The following is a 25,007-nucleotide window of genomic DNA, read 5'->3' as shown; positions in this document are numbered from 1 at the left end:
GGGAGGTGGTGCCTGCAAGTTGGCCATGGTTTGGTGTGAGGTACCAACATGCAGTGCTAAAATAATAATGACATATGACCATCTGCTTCAGCTACGGTATTTATGAACAGATCTTGGGCAGTGGGCTGAATCTTACCATAATACTGCCCCTATGTACACTAATATCACTACTATAATACTGCTTCTATGTACAAGAATATAACTACTATAATACTGCCCGCTATGTACAAGAATATTACTACTATAATACTGCCCCCTATGTACAAGAATATAACTACTATAATACTGTCCCTATGTACAAGACTATAACCACTATAATACTGCCCCCTATGTACAAGAATATAATTACTATAATACTGCTCCTATGTACATGAATATAACTACTATAATACTGCTCCTATGTACAAGAATATAACTACTATAATACTGCTCCTATGTACAAGAATATAACTACTATAATACTGCTCCCTATGTACAGGAATATAACTACTATAATACTGCTCCTATGTACAAGAATATAACTACTATAATACTGCCCCCTATGTATAAGAATATAACTACTATAATACTGCTCCTATGTACAAGACTATAACCACTATAATACTGCCCCCTATGTACAAGAATATAATTACTATAATACTGCTCCTATGTACATGAATATAACTGCTATAATACTGCCCCTATGTACACTAATATCACTACTATAATACTGCTTCTATGTACAAGAATATAACTACTATAATACTGCTCCTATGTACAAGACTATAACCACTATAATACTGCCCCCTATGTACAAGAATATAATTACTATAATACTGCTCCTATGTACATGAATATAACTACTATAATACTGCTCCTATGTACAAGAATATAACTACTATAATACTGCTCCTATGTACAAGAATATAACTACTATAATACTGCTCCCTATGTACAGGAATATAACTACTATAATACTGCTCCTATGTACAAGAATATAACTACTATAATACTGCCCCCTATGTATAAGAATATAACTACTATAATACTGCTCCTATGTACAAGACTATAACCACTATAATACTGCCCCCTATGTACAAGAATATAATTACTATAATACTGCTCCTATGTACATGAATATAACTGCGATAATACTGCCCCTATGTACACTAATATCACTACTATAATACTGCTTCTATGTACAAGAATATAACTACTATAATACTGCTCCTATGTACAAGACTATAACCACTATAATACTGCCCCCTATGTACAAGAATATAATTACTATAATACTGCTCCTATGTACATGAATATAACTACTATAATACTGCTCCTATGTACAAGAATATAACTACTATAATACTGCTCCTATGTACAAGAATATAACTACTATAATACTGCTCCCTATGTACAGGAATATAACTACTATAATACTGCTCCTATGTACAAGAATATAACTACTATAATACTGCCCCCTATGTATAAGAATATAACTACTATAATACTGCTCCTATGTACAAGACTATAACCACTATAATACTGCCCCCTATGTACAAGAATATAATTACTATAATACTGCTCCTATGTACATGAATATAACTGCTATAATACTGCCCCTATGTACACTAATATCACTACTATAATACTGCTTCTATGTACAAGAATATAACTACTATAATACTGCTCCTATGTTCAAGTATATAACTACTATAATACTGCTTCCTATGTACAAAAATGTAACTACTATAATTCTACCTCCTATGTAGAAGAATATACCTACTATAATACTGCTCCTATGTACAAGAATATAACTGCTATAATACTGCCCCCTATGTACAAGAATATAACTAATATAATACTGCCCCCTATGTAGAAGAATATAACTACTATAATACTGCCCCCTATGTACAAGAATATAACTACTATAATTCTGTCCCCTATGTACAAGAATATAACTACTATAATACTGCTCCCTATGTACAAGAATATAACTACTATAATACTGCTCCTATGTACAAGAATATAACTACCATTATACTACCTCCTATGTACAAGAATACAACTACTATAATACTGCTCCCTATGTACAAGAATATAACTACTATAATACTGCCCCCTATGTACAAGAATATAACTACTATAATACTGCTCCTATGTACAAGAATATAACTACTATAATACTGCCCCCTATGTACAAGAATATAACTACTATAATACTGCTCCCTATGTACAAGAATATAACTACTATAATACTGCCTCCTATGTACAAGAATATAACTACTATAATACTGCTCCTATGTACAAGAATATAACTACCATTATACTACCTCCTATGTACAAGAATACAACTACTATAATACTGCCCCCTATGTACAAGAATATAACTACTATAATACTGCCCCCTATGTACAAGAATATAACTACTATAATACTGCTCCCTATGTACAAGAATATAACTAGTATAATACTGCTTCCTATGTACAAGAATATAGCTACTATAATACTGACTGCTATGTACAAGAATATAACTACTATAATACTGCCCTCTATGTACAAGAATATAACTACTATAATACTGCCCCTATGTACAAGACAATAACTACTATAATACTGCCTCCTATGTACAAGACTATAATTACTATAATACTGCTACCCTATGTATAAGAATATAACTACTATAATACTGCTCCTATGTACAAGTATATAACTACTATACCGTATATACCAGCGTATAAGACGACTTTTGAACTCCCAAAAATCTGCTCTGAAGTTGGGGGTCGTCTTATACGCCGGTAATACAAAAAAAAGAAAGTGTCAAAAAAAAATCATTACTCACCTCCCCCGGCGTTCTGCGGTGCTGCTGCAGGCTGTCGCTCCCTCCTGGTCCCTGGCAGAGCATTGCTTTATGAATGCAGGGCTTGAAATCCCCGCCTCCAGAAAGCTAATACTGTGATTGGCTAACACACGCCATCAGCCACTCTCAGCCATTCAATGACATCATTGAATGCTTGTGATTGGCTAAAACACACGTGCCTTCAGCGTCCAGAAAGCAATGCTCTGCCGGGGACCAGGAGGGAGCGACATCCTGCAGCAGCGCCGCAGAACGCCGGGGGAGGTGAGTAATGATTTTTTTTTTTGCTCCGCTGTATTCTCGGCGTATAAGGTGACAGTTGGGGGGTCGTCTTATACGCCGGAATATACGGTAATTCTACCTCCTATGTATAAAGATATAACTACTATAATACTGCTCCTATGTACAAGAATATAGTTATTATAATACTGCCCCCTATCTACAAAAATATATAACTACTATAATACTGCCTGCTATGTACAGGATTATAACTACTATAATACTGCTCCTATGTACAAGAATATAACTACTATAATACTGCTCCTATGTACAAGAATATAGTTATTATAATACTGCCCCCTATCTACAAAAATATATAACTACTATAATACTGCCTGCTATGTACAGGAATATAACTACTATAATACTGCTCTCTATGTACAAGAATATAACTACTATAATACTGCCCCTATATACAAGAATATAACTACTATAATACTGTCCTCTATGTACAAGAATATAACTAATATAATACTGCTCCTATGTACAAGAATATAACTACTATAATACTGCCCCCTATGTACAAGAATATAACTACTATAACACTGCACCTATGTACAAGAATATAACTACTATAATACTGCCTCTATGTACAAGAATATAACTACTATAATACTGCTCCTATGAATATAAGTACTATTAGGGTGACTACCCACTGCAGTTTTTTTTCACTGCGAAATTCGCAGCGTTTTTATTTCTGCAGGGTGCTATGGGACTTGTAGTGTTAAAATCGCGATCATGCAAAATCGCAATTTACCGCGAAATCGCAATTTTGCGCGGCCGCGATTTTAACATTACAAGTCCCATAGGCCCCTGCAGAGAAAAAAATGCTGCGAATTTCGCAGGGGAAAAAAATCGCCAGTGGGTGGGCGCCCTAATACTGTTCCTATATACAAGAATATAACTACTATAATACTGTCCCCTATGTACAAGAATATAACTACTATAATACTGTCTCCTATGTACAAGAATATTACTACTATAATACTGCCCCCTATGTACAAGAATATGACTACTATATTACTGCCTCCTATGTACAAGAATATGACTACTATAACAGTGCCCCCCAATTACAGGAATATAACTACTATAATAGTATCTCACCACCACCACCACCATTTACATGTCTATAACTACTACCCCTTCCCCTCCCATGTACAGGAATATATTACACATCTACCCCCTGTGGGCACACTGTTCTATACACAATGTAAATTGAGCATTTTTAAACAGACGTGTTACCATGAGCACTTGACATGCTGTTTATGTCATCAAACAGGTTTGGTTTGTCCAGTCTGTCGAGCCAGTATTGACCAATAGCTGCTCTGCATCTAATATTTCGCTCCCCTTAGAGTCCTGGACTTGTTAAAGTCCTACATTATACAGAGGCATCAGATCTGTGAATCAGAAGTAAGAGGAGAATGATAACATACAGAATATTGCCATCAGGGCTGCACTGTCTTGTTTCTGCCTCCGGAGGTCGCTTTATTGCATGTTTGTTGGAGGGAATAGGGGTCATTACTGAAGACCGAGAAGTCCGCGATCTATTTCCTTCTTGGAAAATTATTTAGCCGCCAGCAACCGCAGAACAATTTCTCTACCCTGCAGATCTGTGCATATGAGCACCATGAACAGAATACGTGAGATGTTCTATGTGGACACTAATCAAGGTAATTTCTAAGTCACCATTATTATCATATACCTCAGCTTCATAGAGAGGCACCTCCTACTAGTGTGCATGTACATGTATTATACATACTACAGTAGCTTCCTATGTGAAGAGTGGGGGTTGGGTAAGGGGCCTCACCTTTGCCCCAGTTAGTGGCCACAGTTCTGTTTTTATGAAATCTTTCCTGTATGTGAAGGTAGGCCTTGATTGGTTGTTTTTCAGTAATGCACACTCAGCATGAGCTGCCAATATTTAACAATAGCTATTTATACCTAGGGATGGGCATTTCCTTTTTCTTAACACTGTAAGCTTTGGGGTCCTTGCGCCTGCTGTATATGTTTTGAGCCCAATAACTTATCATTATGACTCCATGCTTTTTTTATCCCACTGGACAAAGGATTACTAAATTATAGTGCAGAATTTGTTACTACGGGATCCTTGGGGGTGGAGCCAATTCTGATCCCTCCCATGAGGACCGGTTTTTGATTCCATTCACTGCTAAAAGCAGAAATTGTGATTCTGCCTCTCCATTGCAGGACAGGGTATCACTACTCTAAGACCACAGACAAGAATATGTTCCCCACTGGGTTGTTGTACCATATCATCCCTATAGTACAATCCCAATTCCAAAAAAGTTTGGATGCTATATAATGTAAAGAAATGTAAAGAAAAAAGAATAGAATAAATTTGAATATCTCATCTAACTATATTTAATTCCCAGTAGAACACAGAACATGGAGGGGGGAGGGGAGACATATCTTCATTTCATTTTTTAAAAATGAACTAATTTAGAAATTGATGGCAGCAACACATCTCAGAAAAGTTGGGCCAGGGTTAACAAAGGGCTGGAACAGTAAGTGGTACTAATGAAAAACAGCTGCAGGGTCAATTTTTCACTTGACTGAGTATAAGAAGAACATGTTAGAGAGGCAGAGTCTTTAAGAAACAAATATTGTTGGAGGTCGCCAATCTGTGAAAACTGCTCTAAAAATTGTGGAACAATTTTAGAAAAATGCTCTTCAATGTAAAATTGTGAAAACTTTGAATATCTCACCATCTACAGTCCATAACACCATCAAAAGGTTCAGAGAGTCTAGTGAAATTCATGTGTACAAGGGACAAGACCGACAGTCTGTATTGGTTGCTGGAGATCTACGGGCCCTCAGGCGGCGCTGCATTATAAACAGGCATGATTCTGTAATGTAATCTCTGCATGGGCTCCGGAATACTTCCAGAAATCATTATGAATGTAGTTCTCCGTACAATCCACAAATACAAGTTACAGCTGTATCATGCAGAGAAGACGCCATATATGATCACAATCCAGAAACGCCAGCGTCTTCTCTGGGCCAAAGCTAATTTACAATGGACTGAAGCAAAATGGGAAAACTGTTCTGTGATCAGATGAAGCAAAATTTGAATTTTTTTTTGGAAGCACAGACGCTGTGTCCTGCGGACTCAAGAGGAGAGGGGCCATCCAGCTTGTTATCAGCATTGAGACCTGCATCTCTGGTGGTATGGGGTGGCATTAGTGCCTATGACATGGGCAACTTACACATCCTGACAGGCACTATCAATGCTGAGTGGTATACAGAGGTGGGAGACCAAGATATGTTCCCATCCAGACAACATCTCTTTCAGGGAAGACCTTGTAAATTCTAGTAAGACAATGCTAAACCCCATACTGCATCCATCACAACAGCATGGCTTCCAGATGAAAAGTCCAGGGGTAAACCGGCCCCCTGCGGTCCGGACTTTCCAGCAATAGGAAATATATGGCGCATTATGAAGCTAAAAATCCGGCAGACACGACTGATGAGCCGCTAGAATCCTCCATCAGACAAGAATGGGACAACATTACTCTCCCAAAACTCCAGCAATTGTTCTACTCACTTCCCAGACGAGGAGATGCTACACAATGGTAGACTCAGTGTAGTGGCCCAAAACACCATCCTGGCCCCCTCCATAAATGCCATACATGTTTTTTCCTATGTAGTTGCACTGTGCAAAGCTTGTTCTGTCATACGCAGTGTGTGTGTTGCACAGCTGCGTTACTTGAGAGGTTAACAGTAATAAAATCATTGCCTACATGAAGATGTATCAGTTTGTCTTGTCATGTGGTACAAGTGAGGTTATAAATGTTAGTGTTTGAAAGCGAGAAGAGGTCTTCAATCTGTGGTCTTTCACCTTGTTTACCTGAGAGAGTGCTAACACAGAGCCACATGGAAGCACCTTCAGCTTCCATGTAGGTGAAGATGGAGAAAGAGGAGTGACATCCCGTAGCATTTGGATTGTGGATGTGAGAGTCCCGTCATTAGAGAGAGAGCCTTACCCAAGTTCTAAACAAGGTACCAGTTCTCACTACAGGCTTTTCCTGTGCGAACGTCCATAGTTAGGATCACCGCAGAGAGGTACTTTATTGTGACACCCACGTGTCTGCCGTGTGGGGTGTTTATTTGGCTAAGCCTTCTTTAATAATTGTCTGCCAGAGAGTCTGTGGAGTAACCCCCACCCCCCTTTCCCCTCTAGAGTGCTCCCAGTCCAGCAGTGGTACCGTACAGATAACGTGGACTGTAGGACCATATTCATCCTGTGTATCCTCCCTACCTCTGAGCTATAGCCTGCTAATGTTCTAAAGTGAATTGTACCTGCATTACCTGTTGTAAAGAAGTTATTCATTAAGTAAAAGTTATTCCGGGCCCTAACCGTTCCTGGGGATCTGAGGTACTATACACAAGTCTCTGTGTTCATTCCTCCCCCACATAGCATACCAGTGTGTGGGAACTGTGGCATCATGAGTAGAGATGAGCGAGTATACTCGCTAAGGCACATTACTCGAGCGAGTAGTGCCTTAGCCGAGTATCTCCCCGCTCGTCTCTAAAGATTCGGGGGCCAGCGGGAGGCGGGGAGCGGCGGGGGAGAGCAGGGAGGAACGGAGGGGAGATCTCTCTCTCTCTCTCTCCCCCCCGCTCCCCCCTGCTCTCCGCCGCAACTCACCTGTCACCGGCGCCAGCCCCCGAATCTTTAGAGACGAGCGGGGAGATACTCGGCTAAGGCACTACTCGCTCGAGTAATGTGCCTTAGCGAGTATACTCGCTCATCTCTAGTCATGAGTTATAAGTACTACTACCCCCATCAACCTGTTTATTGGCATTCCCTATCATAGGGGTGTCGAACCTGGCCTGCGATACTACACTGGCCTTGGCTACGTATCATCCCTCTGGGACCAGAGCATGGTAAGTGCCACCGTGACATGTCAGCACTTATCCCTCCCAGCTCTTCACGTTAGCCAGGTGTCCAGGGTCTCCCCTCTGGGGTGTTGCAATGGCCATGCCCAACTGTTGTGAGATGTGTTGCTGCCATCAATTTTTAAATGTGTTATTTTCTAAAAATGAAATGGAGAGATGTCCCCTCTGATATGTTCTGCTGTGGATACAATATGGCTAGATGAGATTTCCAAATTATTGCATTCTTTTTTTCATTTTTCACAGCCGCCAACGTTTTTGGAATTGGGGTTGTGGTTCAGTGTGGCTGTTTTTTTTGTTCTAGTGCTCAGAAATGCTTTGGACACTTGGAATTTGGTGGAAGAAGAAGCCTTAGAAGCCTGTGTACCATATTTCATCCAAGGAATGGCGAGTCAAGATCTCAGTGCCTATATATACGCCTTCAGGAGAGCCATTCAGAGAAACCTGGTGAGGAGACTAATAAGTAATGTACCCCATAATTGTACTGATGGGCTATTAATTGGATGGTGGGAAGTGACAACCCCTCCAAGCTTGTCATAGAGAAAACCATCGGGGTCCCATCTTCCATCAGTCCCTTTATCTGTTCCAGTTACCACCTGAATACAATGCCGCCATGTGTCGCTTCTTCATTCGAGTCATCCAGTACAGGAGAGACGCGGCACATTATCTGAAAGCAGATATAGTCAGTGTACTATTTAGACACATGACGTTGGAGTACAAGGTAATTATGCCATTCTGGGGACTTTTATATAACCGTAGTGTTCAGATGTGAAGAACATAGATTATGATAACCTGCTGCATCTCTCTACTGACAGAAGGGACAGTATTACTCCTACGTCATGGCCAAGAAGGTTCTCGTCTGGATGAGCATCCTCAATCTCAGAGCGGTGATCGAGAAACTGAAATTCAACATCTTGTATAAGGAGTTAAATGCTGCAGTTGTTGACACCTTAACAGAAGTGACATCTCTGTGTGGTAAGTGATGTCCATCTCCATTAAACCTGCCATGGAGTCTATTGGAAGTGTACCAAATAGACAGTTTAATAGCTTGTTGTAGTAGCTCCTTTGGCCTTTAGAACCAGCAATTCATCATAGAGTGCATCTACAGATATGAGAGGATTAGGATGCGCTAAGAAATCCTTACTGTACCTCCACCAGCTGACTGGAATGGGTCATCGACTCATACTGCTTGCACCAAATTCTGGGGCATGGTTTCCTAATATATTTGCTACCCATAAGACTCTGTGGAGAGATCTTCAGTGGGATGTATGTAAGACCTCCAACATCTTGAAACCTCCTTATAGAGTGTAGACAGACCTGCAAGCTACATCTGTATAACGTGTTATTATCTTCTACCATAACAGCCAAAGTTGTCATCCCGCATATCATGGACTTGTTGCCAGCACTGAGCCAAGTGGTAAAAAACGCTCATGACCAACCATCCAAGGAGACTTTGTGCTACGGTGAGTATTTGGAGCCGCACCATCCCATAGTACTCTTGTAGATATTATTCTTGGATTGTTCACTGTATGCAATGTTTTGCAGCCACCTACCAATACTGCAACAAATAAGAGTGCCAAGGGCCTTACGCTGGATCTAGAGACCTGAGCGTCACCTGCCAGGGTTGCAATATCCAGCTCATCCCTATTTATTTGTGCTTATCCTCTATAGCTATTAGGCGTCTCTCCGGTAGTGTCCAGGAATATATGGCGAAAAGTCACCGCAACAAGGTGCAACTTATGAAAGCCATGAGCAACATCAAGACCAACATTTACCCCTGGCTGCATGATGTCCATCCGGAGGTAAGAAGAGTTCTTATAGGATTGAAATATGTTATATATGGGACATTCTCTATAAAATCCCTTAAAAAAATATAAACATACAAAAATATCCTACAATTTTCTAGAGAAATATGCTTGTAACCTCAGTCCTGGCCTCAAACCCCCCTGCCTTGGGATAGATAGTCTGGTGATTCGTTGGATAGAGGAAAAGATGGGGGATGTGTCAACATAATGTAGATGGTCAATGGGTTTTATGGGGATGTATAGTTTTGGAAGGATGGGGAAGATAGGTAGATGGATGCATTGGTAGGTGACCATAAGTGGGTGGGTTAGTCTTAGAACAAAGTATTTTCTAATATACTATTGGTAATTTTCCATTTGTAACAATACAACAGCTTCGAGACTCCATCAAAGTTGCCCTGGAGCCCTTTACTACTCCTCAAACATCAGAGGATCAGCCGACCAAGCCCCATACGATCAAGTTACAGACCCTTCCTCAAATGAGGCTCCTAGAGAAGTGCAGGTAAGAAATAGAGTGTGTCTCGTCCCCATCTATGAAGTGCAGCGTTCCTCTTCTTAAAGACGTTCCCCTATATTATCTATAAGAGCATTTTGCTCCTCGGAGGTTGTTGTAATCCTAATTGTTTCTCCTTGATTTCAATAAAGAAAGCAAACTGTGAAGGAGAAGCCAGAAGATACAGAGAAGCAGCGGATTGAAATGAGCGAGCTTGTAATGTAAGTTCTGACATTATGGAGTCTGGTGGAGGGTTTGCCATCAGTCCCACAGTGACATACACAACCTGGAATAAAACCCAACCCTCGTCCCCCAACCTTAAAAAAAATTATATATATGCTGTTAGACAGCATCTATAACATGGCGGCCTGAATGCAGCGGCTCAGCCGTACTATACCTCTGAATATTGTGGTTGCTATATAATAGACAGATACGAGCTCTACACAGTGATGGTGATTACAGTGACATTACCTCCAGTGTCCTCTGATGATGTCTCTGGTGAGGTTATAATGCCCCCTTTTGCTCCCATTTGTTAGTAATGCCCTTTTGGCACCCATTTGGTAATGCTGCTTCATTTTGTCCCCATTTGCCAGTAACGCTGCCCAGGTAGTAATGCCGCCTTTGGCCCCCATCTGCAAGTAGTAATTTCCCTTCTACCCACATTCACCTATAATATCGTCCCTAATATGTAGTAAAATAAAAATCAGACCTTTCTTACCTTCCTGTATCCCTCCCTGTCCACTGTAGACGTCACCATTTTATTCAAGTATCTCCACTGACTTTCTGGTCATGTGATCATGTGACAACCACATGATCGCTCACACTTTCATGGCCTAATTAACACTGAGGCTGGGGATTCCCTATAGAGATCATGTGATCATTCAACTAGGAAGTCAGTGGCGCCCTTAAAACTCAACGGTGCCATCTACAGCGTCCGGGGAGGGGCAAAGCAAGGTAAAGATATTCAGTTTTTTATTTTATTACAAATGCTAGGGTGGAGGACAGATTCGGCAACTCTCTGCAGCGCTCCCACCCTCTCCTATCTCATCAGTGCCCCAGGAATGGTTAAAATGGCCATGCTTCAAGGAATAAAGATTCAGCAGGAGGGACGGGAACACTTGGCCTCGTGGCCTCTGTGGGCCCCATAGCCCATGTGGTCTACCTCTACTGGTGGCATGCCAGTGGGTCTAACTACTCTATCTGAGCACCAATCAGAAGTCAGTAATATGATGTGCATTTATAGCATATATGTAATCACAATAATGTTACTACAGGATCCTCGGAGGAGGGGCTTCCTGTTGAAGACCCCTCCCCTGAGCATCTAGTCTCTCCAATATCCAATGCTGGAGGAGTGTATAAGGTTACTTGTTAAGTACAATTATCTTAGTTTATAACTCTCCCGTTTTTTGCAGATCTCTGGTAACTGGCAGGAAAATACCAAAGGATTTCCTGAAGTCGCTGTTCGCAGCCCTGAAGACTGCAACCCCAAAGGCCAGAATGACAGCCGTTATGTTCTTCAGTGAGGTGAGATGGTGGCACCAGAGTCTCTGGGTATGAGGGATTGGAGGGGTAGTTGTCACCAATATGTCCATCACTGAAGTGGTGACTGCAAAGTACATTTATAGGCACAAAAGCAGAATAACATTTCAACCCTAATTTTGCCCAAACACAACCCTGCAGAAGCCGAGTAGGTCCGGTTTCTACTCTGACTGTCCACTTGTTGTGCAAATAGTGACAGATAAGAGGTCTATAATATCACACAGGGTTATTACACACGATCCCCCGATGTGAGACACTCAGATACAGAAATCTGATATCAGTGGAAACAGAAACTCAAAAAGTTTCATTTATTAAAACTGTCTACCATAAGACGTCCTTGATGTCCAACCAATTATAGCGCAGCGCTCATGTCTCACAATGCGGAGGTACAATGAGAGCTGCGCTGTGATTGGTTGGACAGCAAAGACCACCTTACTGTTATATAGTTGTCTCTAGCGGGATAGGAGACAAAATGGCTGCCAGCGAAGACAGGAGAGCGTTCTGTGTCCTTCATTTTCACGTCTACCTTTCTGTTATTAGTCTGCAGCGTCATCTTTGAACACAATTTGGTGAAGCTCCGCCCAGCTGGCGCACAATTCTTTAGTTGTACTCCGATTTTAAGGCAAAAGGTTGTACCTGTAAGCGAAAATCATCCAACCGTCCCAGGGTAAGCGTGGAAACAGGGTAGCGTCCGTGCAAGTGTCACATGAAGTCTTCCGAAACCATCGTCAGAGCGAGCAGAGAGTTTGACGTCCCGCTGCCGATGTTAGCGACGTTCTCCCTACTGATTGTTACTGTCTCTGAAACGGACAAGAAAGTGCGGCGATGTTCTTTCTGAAGGAGTCTGCGAACTGTAATGAAGAGCGACGGTGTCATGGAGTCTTCAGTGTTTAGTGATGAAGCCAGCTTCCAGTTTACAGACAACAAACGGTGGTGATGATAGTAACTTCTTCCTCGTCCTCCACGTTCCCCGGACCTCACACCTTGTGATCAGGGTCTACATGTCCCCGTACCGCCCGCCATGATCTGCAGCATCACAGAAGCCATGGCATCAGTCCGTTAGGATCCGCTACAACCTGTACGGTAGGAGCGTGGCTCCAGGCTCCATGTGTGTCCGGTGATAAAGGGGGCCACATTCATCACCGCTGAGGGGGAAAACATTTTAGATGTTGTGCAACAAAACTTTTTGAGTTTCTGTTTCCATTGATATCAATGGGGTCTCACATCCGGGAGATCCTCTGTAATAACCCTGCAGATCATTGGGGTCACTGATCATAGTCTGATGCATTTAGGCTTTGAAACATCATAGACTGATGAATCAGAAGGACCAGGAGAGCGTGATCCAACATCTGCTGAAGATCACAGAAGAGGGCGATGACAGCCTGTGTACCGTTGCCATGGAGGGACTGGGGAATGCAGTCACCAGCGTGCCGGGACTGGTAAGTATAATGGCCCACTATGGCATTCCCATGGGAGAGCACTGCTCTATGGTATATGACACCATATCCTATGTGTTATTGCAGGTGGAGAGCTACAAAAATGGGATCATTGCCCACCTGGAGTTGAGACTATCAAAGACCAGCAACCCCAAGGTCATCCTGGCGGCACTGAGGGCGCTGTCCTCCATCATCAGACACCTGAAGCTGTCTGTCCTCACTAGACAATTCACTAAAATATGCCGAGAGCATATGGACCATGTGAGTTGTATATCTATATACACTGAATGGCCCTTATCAGAGCCCCCATCCCTTTATTAGAGCTTGTAGCCCTTTATTATCAGTCCTGACCCTCTCACAATTGGCACTTCCCTTTACGGATATTCTCCCCGACACCCCAAAGTGCTGATAAAATCACCTGACAAGTTTTCCATGGATCAGTTTCAGTGTGAATCCACATTAGATGGGAAAATCCAGTGATCTGAGCGACTTCCAATGGGGTCCGGTCATCAGTGCTAGACTAGCCGGGGTCTCACTGCCAACGTGTCCGAATTCACAACTCGCCATTCCTTAGCACAGATGGGATATAACAGCAGATGACCAGTTCCAGCACCGTTGTGACCAAGAGAAACAGAAAGGCGAGACTCCAGCGGGCAAAAGAACGCAAAACATGTATCACTGAGCAGCGGAAAAACATCTCCTGGTCAGATGGGTCCAGATTTCTGTTGCTCCGTGCTAATGGGAGGTCAGAATTTGGCGCAAGCAGCATGAATCATTGACTCCTTCCTGACAGCACCGCCATCTAATCTCTAGGAACTACAAGAAGCTTCCTGTCCGCAGGGGCCGATATTCCTGCAGAATCTACAGCACAATGAATTGCTGCATATCTGAAGGCCAAAGGCGGTTCAATATACTACTAGATGGGGGTCTCTAATAAAGGGGCTGTTCAGTGTAGATTTAGTGTGTCAAGTTATCACATATTACTATTATTAATATAAAATGGAACTATTTATTTCGCAGCCGGACAGACAAGTCCAGATCACGACTATAAATCTGTTAAAAGACCTGACCGACAGCTGCCGCCATCCGCTATTTGGCAATTTTACAGATGAAGTGAAAAACTTTATACCAACTTTGCTCCTGAAACTTCATGGTGACAACCAGGAGATGGCAGCAGTGAGTAGAGAACACTAGAGGGGCTGCTAACAATGTAGGGGATACACGGCTATGTCATCAGTGCATACCTGCTTGGTTATCATGGATACATCACTTCTAGTTGTATTAGAGATATTAGTAAAATCCTGAGCTTTCTGTCGCCGGCAGGCCAGTATGTCGTCTCTGCAGAGCTGCCTGTTCTACATGAAAGGAACAAAGATTCGGGGATCTTTCCGACTACAAAAATCCCCAAAAATCAGTGACCGAGGATCCATCTATAGCTGCCTGGTAAGTAAAGGCCCATCCTACACCATGCTGACAGAAGTACTGGGAAATAGTAGGGGTTAAAAATTGGATTTTATTCACATTCTTCATCCGATGTTGGGCCACCTTTGGCCTGAGCGACAGCAGTCACCCTCACCGTTGTCAGCTTTACACCTGCTGACATCCCCCCACCAGACCCCTTGTCAGCTCTATACCTGGTGACATCCCCCCACCAGACCCCATTGTCAGCTCCACACCTGGTGACATCCCCCCACCAGACCCCTGTTGTCAGCTCTACACCCGGTGACATCCCACCACCAGCCCCCGTTGTCAGCTCTACACCTGGTGACACCCCCCACCAGACCCCTTGTCAGCTCTATACCTGGTGACATCCCCCCACCAGACCCCGTTGTCAGCTCTACACCTGGTGACATTCCACCACCAGACCCCGTTGTCATCTCTACACTTGATGACATCCCACCACCAGATCCTGCTTTCAGCTCTACACCTGGTGACATCCCACCACCAGACCCCGTTGTCAGCTCTACACCTGGTGACATCCCCTCACGAGACACTATTGTCAGCTCTACATCTGGTCGCATCCCCCACCAGACCCTGTTGTCAGCTCTACACCTGGTGACATTCCCCCACCAGACCCCGTTGTCAGCTCCACACCTGGTGACATCCCACCACCAGACCCCGTTGTCAGCTCTACACCTGGTGACATTCCCCCACCAGACATTCCCCCACCAGACTCCATTGTCAGCTCTACACCTGGTGGCATCCCCCCACCAGACCCTGTTATCAGCTCTACACCTGGTGACAATCCCCCACCAGACCCCGTTGTCAGCTCTACACCTGGTGACATCCACCTACCAGACCCCGTTGTCATCTCTACACCTGGTGACATCCCACCACCAGATCCCGCTTTCAGCTCTACACCTGGTGACATCCCAATGCTAGACCCCATTCTCAGCTTTACACCTGGTGACATCCCATCACCAGACCCCATTGTGAGCTCTACGCCCGGTGACATCCCACCACCAGACCCCGTTGGCAGCTCTACACCTGGTGACATTCCCCCACCAGACTCCGTTGTCAGCTCTACACCTGGTGACACCCCCCCCCACCAGACCCCGTTGTCATCTCCACACCTGGTGACATACCCCCACCAGACTGCTTGTCAGCTCTACACCTGGTGGCATCCCCCCACCAGACCCCATTGTCAGCTCCACACCTGGTGACACTCACCTACCAGACCCTGCTGTCATCTCTACACCTGGTGACATCCCACCACCAGATCCCGCTTTCAGCTCTACACCTGATGACATCCCAATGCTAGACCCCATTCTCAGCTTTACACCTGGTGACATCCACCCACCAGACCCCATTGTCAGCTCTACACCTGGTGACATCCCCCACCAGACTCTGTTGTCAGATCTACACCCGGTGACATTCCCCCACCAGACCCCGTTGTCAGCTCTACACCTGGTGACATCCCCCCACCAGACCCCGTTGTCAGCTCTACACCTGGTGACATCCCACCACCAGACCCCATTGTCAGCTCTACACCTGGTGACACTCCCCCACCAGACCCCGTTGTCAGCTCCCCACCTGGTGACATCCCACCACCAGACTCCGTTGTCAGCTCTACAACTGGTGACATCCCATTACCACACCCAATTGTTAGCTCTACACCTGGAGACATCCCACCACCAGCCCCAGTTTTCATCTCCACACCTGGTGACATCCCCACACCAGAACCCGTTGTCAGCTCTACACCCGGTGACATCCCACCACCAGCCCCCGTTGTCAGCTCTACACCTGGTGACACCCCCCACCAGACCCCGTTGTCAGCTCTACACCTGGTGACATCTCCCACCAGACCCCGTTGTCAGCTCTACACCTGGTGACACCCCCCACCAGACCCCATTGTCAGCTCTACACCTGGTGGCATTTGATGGTTTCTGTGCTGGAATCTCCTGTGTGATCCTCTCCTTTATACCGAATGCTCACACATCACCTGACTGCACAGAATCGTGGGAGGGCAATACTTTTGTCAACATAATGAGTTTAATAAAAACATTTAAATAATAAAACAGGGTTATGCTACAGTGTATATTAGGATGTGTGTAGAGTTGTTGTGAGGATCCCCCTTAATTCAGTCAACAACCTCCATATCCATATGTATCTTCTTCAGGCACATAACCACCCAGCACTGATGAAGACCCTGCTTCTCCAGACCCCGGGCTATCTCATCAACTCAGAAGACAAGGAGGCCATAGTCAGACATGTCGGTGAGTAATGTGGGGGGCCCCCTCGAGGCCATTGATGTAACGACAATTGCACAACCTTTTCCCATTCCTATTAAATAAAGGATGGAGCTCTGGGGCTGGACTGTTGTATATTATGTACACTCCTGTGGTAGACCTGTATGACTTGGTTGCTCTTGGTCGCCTTTTATGTCCTGTAGCATCAGCATTTTCCCTATTCTTGTGTTTTACAGAATTTCTTAAGGATGCCATCAGCCATGACATTCTGAAAGACATGGACTTACACCACCTCAGCCAAGGTAAGAGCTGAGGTGCAGAAATGAGGAGTGTTAATATTGGGGTATGAAGGTGGGTATATACACGGCACAAGCAAAAGTTTTAGGCAAGTGTAGAAAAATGCTGCAGAGTAACAATTCTTTCAGAGATAGAAGGGTTAATAGTTTATTTTTGGCAAAGTGAATGAACAAAAGAGAAATGTAAGTCCCATCAGTATCTGGTGTGACGCCCTTCACCTTCTCACCAGCATCAGTTCTTCTCGGTACACTCGCACACAGTCAGGGATTTTGTAGGATTATAGTCAGATGTAAAGTAACCAACTATACCAAACATGTGATAATCATCATTTTCATAAGTAGGTTGAAAGTCATTAACTGAAACAGAAATAGTTGTGTAGGAGGCTTAAAACTAGGTGGGGAATAGCTAAACTCTGCTACAAAGGAGAGATTGTGGAAGACAGTTTCAAGTCACAGGTCATACACCATGGTAAGATTGAGCGCAGCAAGAAGACACAAGGTAGTTATACTGCATCGGCGAGGTCTCTTCCAGGCAAAGATCTCAAAGCAGACTGGGGTGTCAAGATGTGCTGTTCAAGGTCTTTTGAGAAAAAGCACAAAGAAATGGGCAACATTGAGGACTGTAAAAGCAGTGGTCGGACAAAGGGTCCTAATGCAGCAAATGAAAAACACAGCCCTTCGAATTCGGAAGATGTACAACAGTGCCATAAACTCAGAGCTGGCAGCAACCAGTGAGAACCAAGTAAACCAATCTACTGTTCGGAAATGTGGTTTACATGGAAGAATTGTGTTCAAAAAGCTGACGTAAAAACAATACCAAGTAACTAAACTGTGTACAAAAACATAGGAACTGGGGTGCAGAAAAATGGCAGCGGGTTCTCTGGTCTGAGAAGTCAATGTGAAATATTTGGCTGTAACAGAAGCCAGTTTATTCAGTAAAGGGCTGGAGAGTGGTACAATAATGCCTGCAGGCAGCAGTGAAGCATGGTGGAGAGCGGTGCAATAATGAGTGACTGCAGGCAGCAGTGAAGCATGGTGGGGAGCGGTGCAATAATGAGTGACTGCAGGCAGCAGTGAAGCATGGTGGAGTGCGGTACAATAATGAGTGACTGCAGGCAGCAGTGAAGCATGGTGGAGAGCGGTGCAATAATGAGTGACTGCAGGCAGCAGTGAAGCATGGTGGGGAGCGGTCCAATAATGAGTGACTGCAGGCAGCAGTGAAGCATAGTTGATAGCAGTACAATAATGACTGTCTGCAGGTAGCAGTGATGCATGGTGGAGAGTGGTACAATAATGTCTGCAGGTAGCAGTGAAGCATGGTGGTGAGCAGTTCAATAATGAGTGTCTGCAGGCAGCAGTGAAGTATGAGGGTGAGCGGTACAATAATGAGTGTCTACAGGTAGCAGTAAAGCATGGTGGAGAGTGGTACAATGATGAGTGTCTGCAGGCAGCAGTGAAGCATGGTGGAGAGCGGTACAATAATGAATGCAGGCAGCAGTGAAGCATGGTGGAGAGCGGTGCAATAATGAATGTCTGCAGGCAGCAGTGAAGCATGGTGGATAGCAGTACTATGAGTGTCTGCAGGCAGCAATGAAGCACGGTGGAGAGCGGTACAATAATGAATGCAGGCAGCAGTGAAGCATGGTGGAGAGCGGTACAATAATGAATGTCTGCAGGCAGCAGTGAAGCATGGTGGAAAGCGGTATAATAATAGGAGTCTGCAGGCAGCAGTGAAGCATGGTGGAGAGCGGCACAATAATTAGTGTCTGTAGTCAGCAGTGAAGCATGGTGGAGAGCAGTACAATAATGAGTGTCTACAGGCAGCAGTGATGCATCGTGGAAAGCAGTACAATAAGTGTCTGCAGGCAGCAGTGAAGCATGGTGGATAGCGGTACAATAATGAGTCTCTGCAGGCAACAGTGAAGCATGGTGGAGAGCGGTACAATAATGAGTGTCTGCAGGCAGCAGTGAAGCATGGTGGAGATTGGCACAATAATGAATGTCTGCAGGCAGCAGTGAAGCATGGTGGAAAGCGGTATAATAATGGGTGTCTGCAGGCAGCAGTGAAGCATGTAGAGCAGTTCAATAATGAGTTTCTGCAGAAATCAGTGAAGCATGGTAGAGAGTGGTACAATAATGAGTGTCTGCAGGCAGCAGTGAAGCATGGTGTAGAGTGGTACAATAATGAGTGTCTGCAGGCAGCAGTGAAGCATTGTGGAAAGCGGTATAATAATGAGTGTCTGCAGGCAGCATTGATGCATGGTGGAGGCTCCTTACAAGTTTGGGGCTGCATTACACCAAATGGAGTTAGGGATTTGGTCATGATTAATGGTGTCCTCAATGCTGAGAAGTAAAGGCAGATATCTACCCATAATGAAATACCATCAGGGAGGCATCTGATGGGCTCCAACTGTATTCTGCAGCAGGACAACAACCACCAATGTCATTAAGTGTAAAGAAGAACAAGGAGTCCTGGAAGTGATGCTTTGGCCCCACAGAGCCCTGATATCATCATCCAGTCTATCTGGAATTTGCATAAAGAGACTGAAGGATTGAAGCGAGCCGGCATCCACAGAAGATCTGTGCTTAGTTCTCCAAGATGTCTGGAACAAGCTCCCTGCTCAGTTCCTTCAAAAACTGTGTGCAAGCTGATAAAGGTGAAGGGCACTCACACCAAATACTGATGGGATTACTTTTGTTCAGTCACTTTGCTTTTTCTAATCGACAAAAATAAAACTACTAAGACCTGTGTCACACGAGTGTATGCGTTTTCACGCCACGTTTCTGCATATCAGGCTTGTGTGTCCAACAGTAACTCTTACTGTACTTTTTGTGTGCGTGAGTTGTGCGCAACTGCATGCGCAAAAATCACGCACCAATTCACTCTGCCATTTTCTGCGTATTGTGCCCGCACAATGTTGGTGTGCGGATACGTTGGTGTGGCACAGGGCTTAAGGCCCATTTAGACACAACGATTATCATTCAAAATTCACTCAAAAGCTGTCTTTTGAGCGATAATCGTTGTGTGTAGCTGCACTGACATCCTGCAGTTTTCGTTAAGCCGTTGCTAATCGTCGTCTTTCAGCGTGCTGAAAGATGATGATCAGCCTTACAAGAGATTCACAGCGGGATACAGCTGATACTATTGTTTCAGCTGTATCCCACTCCCTGAAGACAGGCTGGGTATGAGGAACAGAGCGGTGCAGCTCTGTTCTCCATATCCCTCACGGAGCGCTCGGCTGTATAACAGCTGGGCGCTACATGCAGAAAACATCTGGATGCAGAAGACAAGCAGGGACACCCCACATGTCTTCTGCATCCTCTGCTCCCAGCGCTCGGCTGTATAACACCTGGGCGCCCAAAGCGGGGAACAGCTGGATGCAGAAGACAAGCGGGGACACCCCACTTGTCTTCTGCATCCTCCGCTGGCAGCGCAAGGTGATCGCTCATCTTGAGCGATCATCTTGCTCTGTAAATGACACAACGATGATTGCTCAAAAGTCGCTTAAGTGACAGCTTTTGAGCGATTATTGTTGTGTCTACATGGGCCTTAAGCCTTCTATGCAGCACTTCTTGCACTTCTGCCTACAACCCTTATACAGTTCTGTAGGTTTCCCTGTCTCTGCGCTATGGGGGGCCCCAGAATCAACATTTTCCACTCTTACAGAATTGCAGTAGCGCTGTAGACCTTGAGACAATGATGGCAGAAGCCATTGATGTGGCTTGTTCCCCCTCTAACATTGTGGTCAAGTCATGAGTACAGCAGACCATGTTTCCCCACCACCACAAGGCTGACCCTGACCATCAGATCACATAGATGTGTCCTTCTGCTATTTCAGCTCTGGCTGTTCTGTGTGGCGAGAACTTCCCATTGAACATCAGAAGAGCCACTGAAGCGGTGGTCACCATCCTGGCCACCAAGTGGCTGTACACTGGGTGGCCCCCTAGTAAACTGTCTACATCAGGGATAGACCACTGAGGACCCAGGCATCCAGGTCAGTGGCAAGGTCTTCTTGGGCTTGTAGTTTCCATGATGTGTTCATTGAGATAAAAGTTTCCTCTTCTTCATCTTCTTGACATCTGTGACTTCATTGGCCGTACACTATGCAATCGCAGCTGGCTAATAGGTTGCCATAGCAACCGGGCACCAGACAATAGCATCTGGGTCTGCCATGGCCAGTGATCGCTCTTATTAGCATTAATACATCGCAGTACAGAAATACTGCAGTGTATTATCAGTCTGATCATAGCATTGTAGATTCAAGTCTCTTACATGGACATTAAAAAAAAAAAATTGTGGAAAAAAAAAACCAAAAAACTTTCTTGTGCACCTTTCCTTCTTTATTAAAAAAAACCCTACATGATTGGTATCATCACACCTGTAACGATCTGTCTGATATGTTAAACACTTATTTTGGCTCTGCTTTTTAGCTTTTTTTCACCATTTGTTGTGCAGGATAAAAAAAATGTTTTTTTTTGTTAATTTTACCTCCCAAAAAATGCAATAAAGGTGATCAAAATAGCCATACTTGCCCCAACATGCTATCATTAAAAACTACAGTTTGTCACGCACAAAAAGGCCCTCACAGAGCTCCATCCATGGAAAAATAAAAAAGTTATGGGACTTTGAATGCAGCGATGCAAATAAGATAATTTCTAAAACAGGGTGTTTATTGTGCAAAAGTGGAAAAACCTTAAAAAAAATAAAAAAATTATATATATATATAATTTGGGAATTGTCGTAATCGTACCGACCCACAGAAAAAATGTATCATGTCATTCATGCTGCATGATTAATGCTGTAAAAAACTAAAAACAATGGCAGTATTGGTGTTTTTTCTCCCTGTCCTACAAAAAAGATTAATAAAAGTTACACATTATACGGACCCGGCTCGCCACAAAGAAAACAAGCCTCATACGGCCGTGTCAATGGAAAAAGTACAGAAAAGAGACAACTTTTGGCTTTGGAAAAGGGGAGGTGAAAATCCCCCCCCCCCAAAATGCGAGTGTCCTTGGGGCCAAAATAGGCCGGGTCACTAATGGGTTAAGGCAACAGTCCATACAAGGTCATCCTTAAAGAGTCTCTTACCACTGAGGGCCCTTCATAAGATAACAGCCCCTCATATCTGATAGGACATCATACATAGATCCAAGATTGCTCCATCTCCCCGTCTTCTACCATGTCCACCATACCTGCCATTAATAATGTCCGTGAAGTTCCTTTATGGTACAGGACAGTTTAGCAGAAGGGTCACCTGGCCGAGTTTCCTCATCTGAAAGTTGGAAACTTCCATAGCTCTTCCCTCTAGTTGTTGATTTTCGTGTTTCTTCTTTACCCCACAGGTTGCATGGCGCTGTCCAATGTACCATCCACCATGTATCAACCTCGTCATCAGCAATCGAGACCCAACGGTTCCAGCAAAAGTATCATTAATGTTTGGGTGAACTAGCTGACAGCTTGAGGAGCAGCTCCGTTGGACCAAGGACAGGGGCAACGTTACTCCTGTATAGCCAACACTGATAGGAAGCTGAGCAAGGTGGTGGGGGAAAACATACCACTGCCGAGGAGTGGATTCTTGGCAGTCCAAGCTCTGTGGACTCAAGTGGTGGGAGCTGGTATGAGGCATCAGGAGGTCTGACTTGTAACGGAGCCTCAAGCCAACAACTAAGAGTATGGAATCCAGCGCCACCAGCTAGACAATAATGACTAGGGTCAACATGACCTTGATGAGGATTAATGGCCTAGCTGGTCAGATAGGTGGAGATGGCACAGTCGCTGAGCCAAGGGTGGTAAGGAGGGAACAGCGGAGATTCGGGCTCGCAAGGAGTCATCAACCCAACAGTGGACCACATGATAAATACAATTAAACGTGTTACCCAGATTTTGCCTCTCTCTCTTTCTTTCTTTGAACGTGCAGTTGTGGAGCAGCACAGGGAGGGCTGAGGACGTGGGTTGGCCAACAGGCATCTCTCACACTGGAGTGTTCATGGGAAGGATTTCCTGCAGCAAACCTTTGAACAGGCATACAGAGGCAACCGTCACCCATAGACTCCCATTGTAGAAAACCCCAAATGTACACCGTGTGGTGAGAAAAAGAACGGTTGGCGCCTAAAGTGAATGTATTCTTAATCCGGTCGGAGTGTGAAAGCAGCTTGGACACTCTGGTTTATCCCGGCTACATCTCTTAAAAACCCAGTGAGTTCTCATCGGTGTCAGCTGTGTCTCAGAAATAAACAATAGCCCAAACAATGTAAGATTTAAAAAGAAAGCAACCCCCCCCCCAAAGAAAAAACCATCTGGGCACGTCAGTAAGCTGATGCCAGCAGTTGCTAGGCCTATATAATACCAGATGGGCCAGGCGGAAGCTTCTAGCTGCAATACTGTGTTCTTATAGATCTGTTTCAGCCTACAGATGAGCCGGCGGAGCTGGTAACCATCCAGACAATGTTTGCTACATTTGTGGTAAATACCCCATGTGTTCAGCGCTGCACCGCGTGTTACTCCGGCCTCACACAGTGGCTCCATGGCCAGAGGAAGGCAATGCCGTTTGGTGTGCCTATGATTTGGCGCAAACCGTAAGATCATCACGCGGACGGATATTTCTCCATGACCAATGGTGCTGGATCTTCAAATAAGAACAAGTCAGAAATAGTTCCTCCTGCTTGTGGGTGATCGTTACAAAGTGCCGCAGCGGCCGTCCGGAGCTGAGCGCACTGCTGGCAGCTACAATGTGCTACATGCAGCACTGGTCCATCCGATGATGGTGTACCGTCCAACACTTCACATTAAGCTGGGCCTAATGGAAAGCTGTTGTGGCCATGGACCATAATGGAAATGGTTTCCAGAATCTGAAGGACAAGTTTGGAAAAACCAAAACTGAAACCAAACTGAAAGCAGGTATTCTTGTTGGTCCTGAAATCTGCGAATTAATGTGTGATCCACAAGCACCCTGAAACTGTCTGTGCATGGTTTCTGGCTTGGTTTAATAGTCCCAATCATTGAGGACCTGTTATAAGGTCACTTTGAATTGAAGGAATGCTGCCATCCAATAGATGGCGCTGTAGAGGAATTTTTCCATCTTTCCGATTTGCATTAATGCGTGACAACTAGTGATGAGCGAGCATACTCGCTAAGGGCAATTGCTCGGGTGCCGGCGGCGAGCAAGGAGCTGTGGGGGAGAGCGGGGAGATCTCTCTCTCCCTTTCTCCCCCCCGCTGACTGCCGCAACTCACCGCTCCCCCGCGCCGACACCCAAACATTTTCTCTCGAGCGGGCAGGTACTCGCTAAGGGCAATGCTCGCTCGAGCAATTGCCCTTAGCGAGTATGCTCGATCATCTCTAGTGACAACACATTCAGATCCAATAAGCCGCTCGCCGCTTGGGATGCATTTGTGATGGTTGTGCAGAACTTTCTTCGCAACCATCGGTCCGACCACCACGCTGAACTTGTAAGAAACATGTTAGCACCAGATCAGCAATTCGCTGCCGAATGTCACTCAAAATTTATTTCTTACATTCTCCTGTCGATGTTTTGGGTGACATGATGATGAACGCAGGGACAGATTCCACCAGGATATTGCCACCATGGAAGAAAGATGTCAAGGCCACTTCAGCCCCAACATGGCGGCGACTACTGCTGGTTCAACAGCAGACACGCACAAGCGCAGAAGCCTGAAGCCCTTGTGAACAGCGTCTGTGAGACTCAAGGGAACTTTTTATTTACAG

General features: G+C 44.6%; 1 protein-coding gene across 1 annotated transcript; it reads left to right on the top strand.

Annotated features, from left to right (window-relative positions):
• Positions 1 to 4,471: 4,471 nt before the first annotated feature.
• LOC136633200 (uncharacterized) lies at positions 4,472 to 23,163 on the top strand. Its single transcript, XM_066608745.1, has 17 exons — positions 4,472 to 4,782; positions 8,331 to 8,473; positions 8,616 to 8,747; positions 8,842 to 9,001; positions 9,391 to 9,489; positions 9,698 to 9,828; positions 10,203 to 10,330; positions 10,474 to 10,542; positions 11,734 to 11,845; positions 13,153 to 13,299; positions 13,384 to 13,557; positions 14,317 to 14,472; positions 14,620 to 14,739; positions 16,916 to 17,012; positions 17,222 to 17,287; positions 21,121 to 21,276; positions 22,625 to 23,163. Exons 1-16 carry the CDS (start codon positions 4,731 to 4,733, stop codon positions 21,258 to 21,260), a joined length of 1,926 nt encoding a protein of 641 aa, XP_066464842.1. The 5' UTR covers positions 4,472 to 4,730; the 3' UTR covers positions 21,261 to 21,276; positions 22,625 to 23,163.
• The last annotated feature ends 1,844 nt before the right edge of the window (positions 23,164 to 25,007 follow it).

This window comes from Eleutherodactylus coqui, chromosome 6 (genome assembly GCF_035609145.1).
Source record: "Eleutherodactylus coqui strain aEleCoq1 chromosome 6, aEleCoq1.hap1, whole genome shotgun sequence".
Classification (NCBI taxonomy): Eukaryota; Metazoa; Chordata; class Amphibia; order Anura; family Eleutherodactylidae; genus Eleutherodactylus; species Eleutherodactylus coqui.
This window is presented reverse-complemented; position numbering and strand designations above follow the sequence as displayed.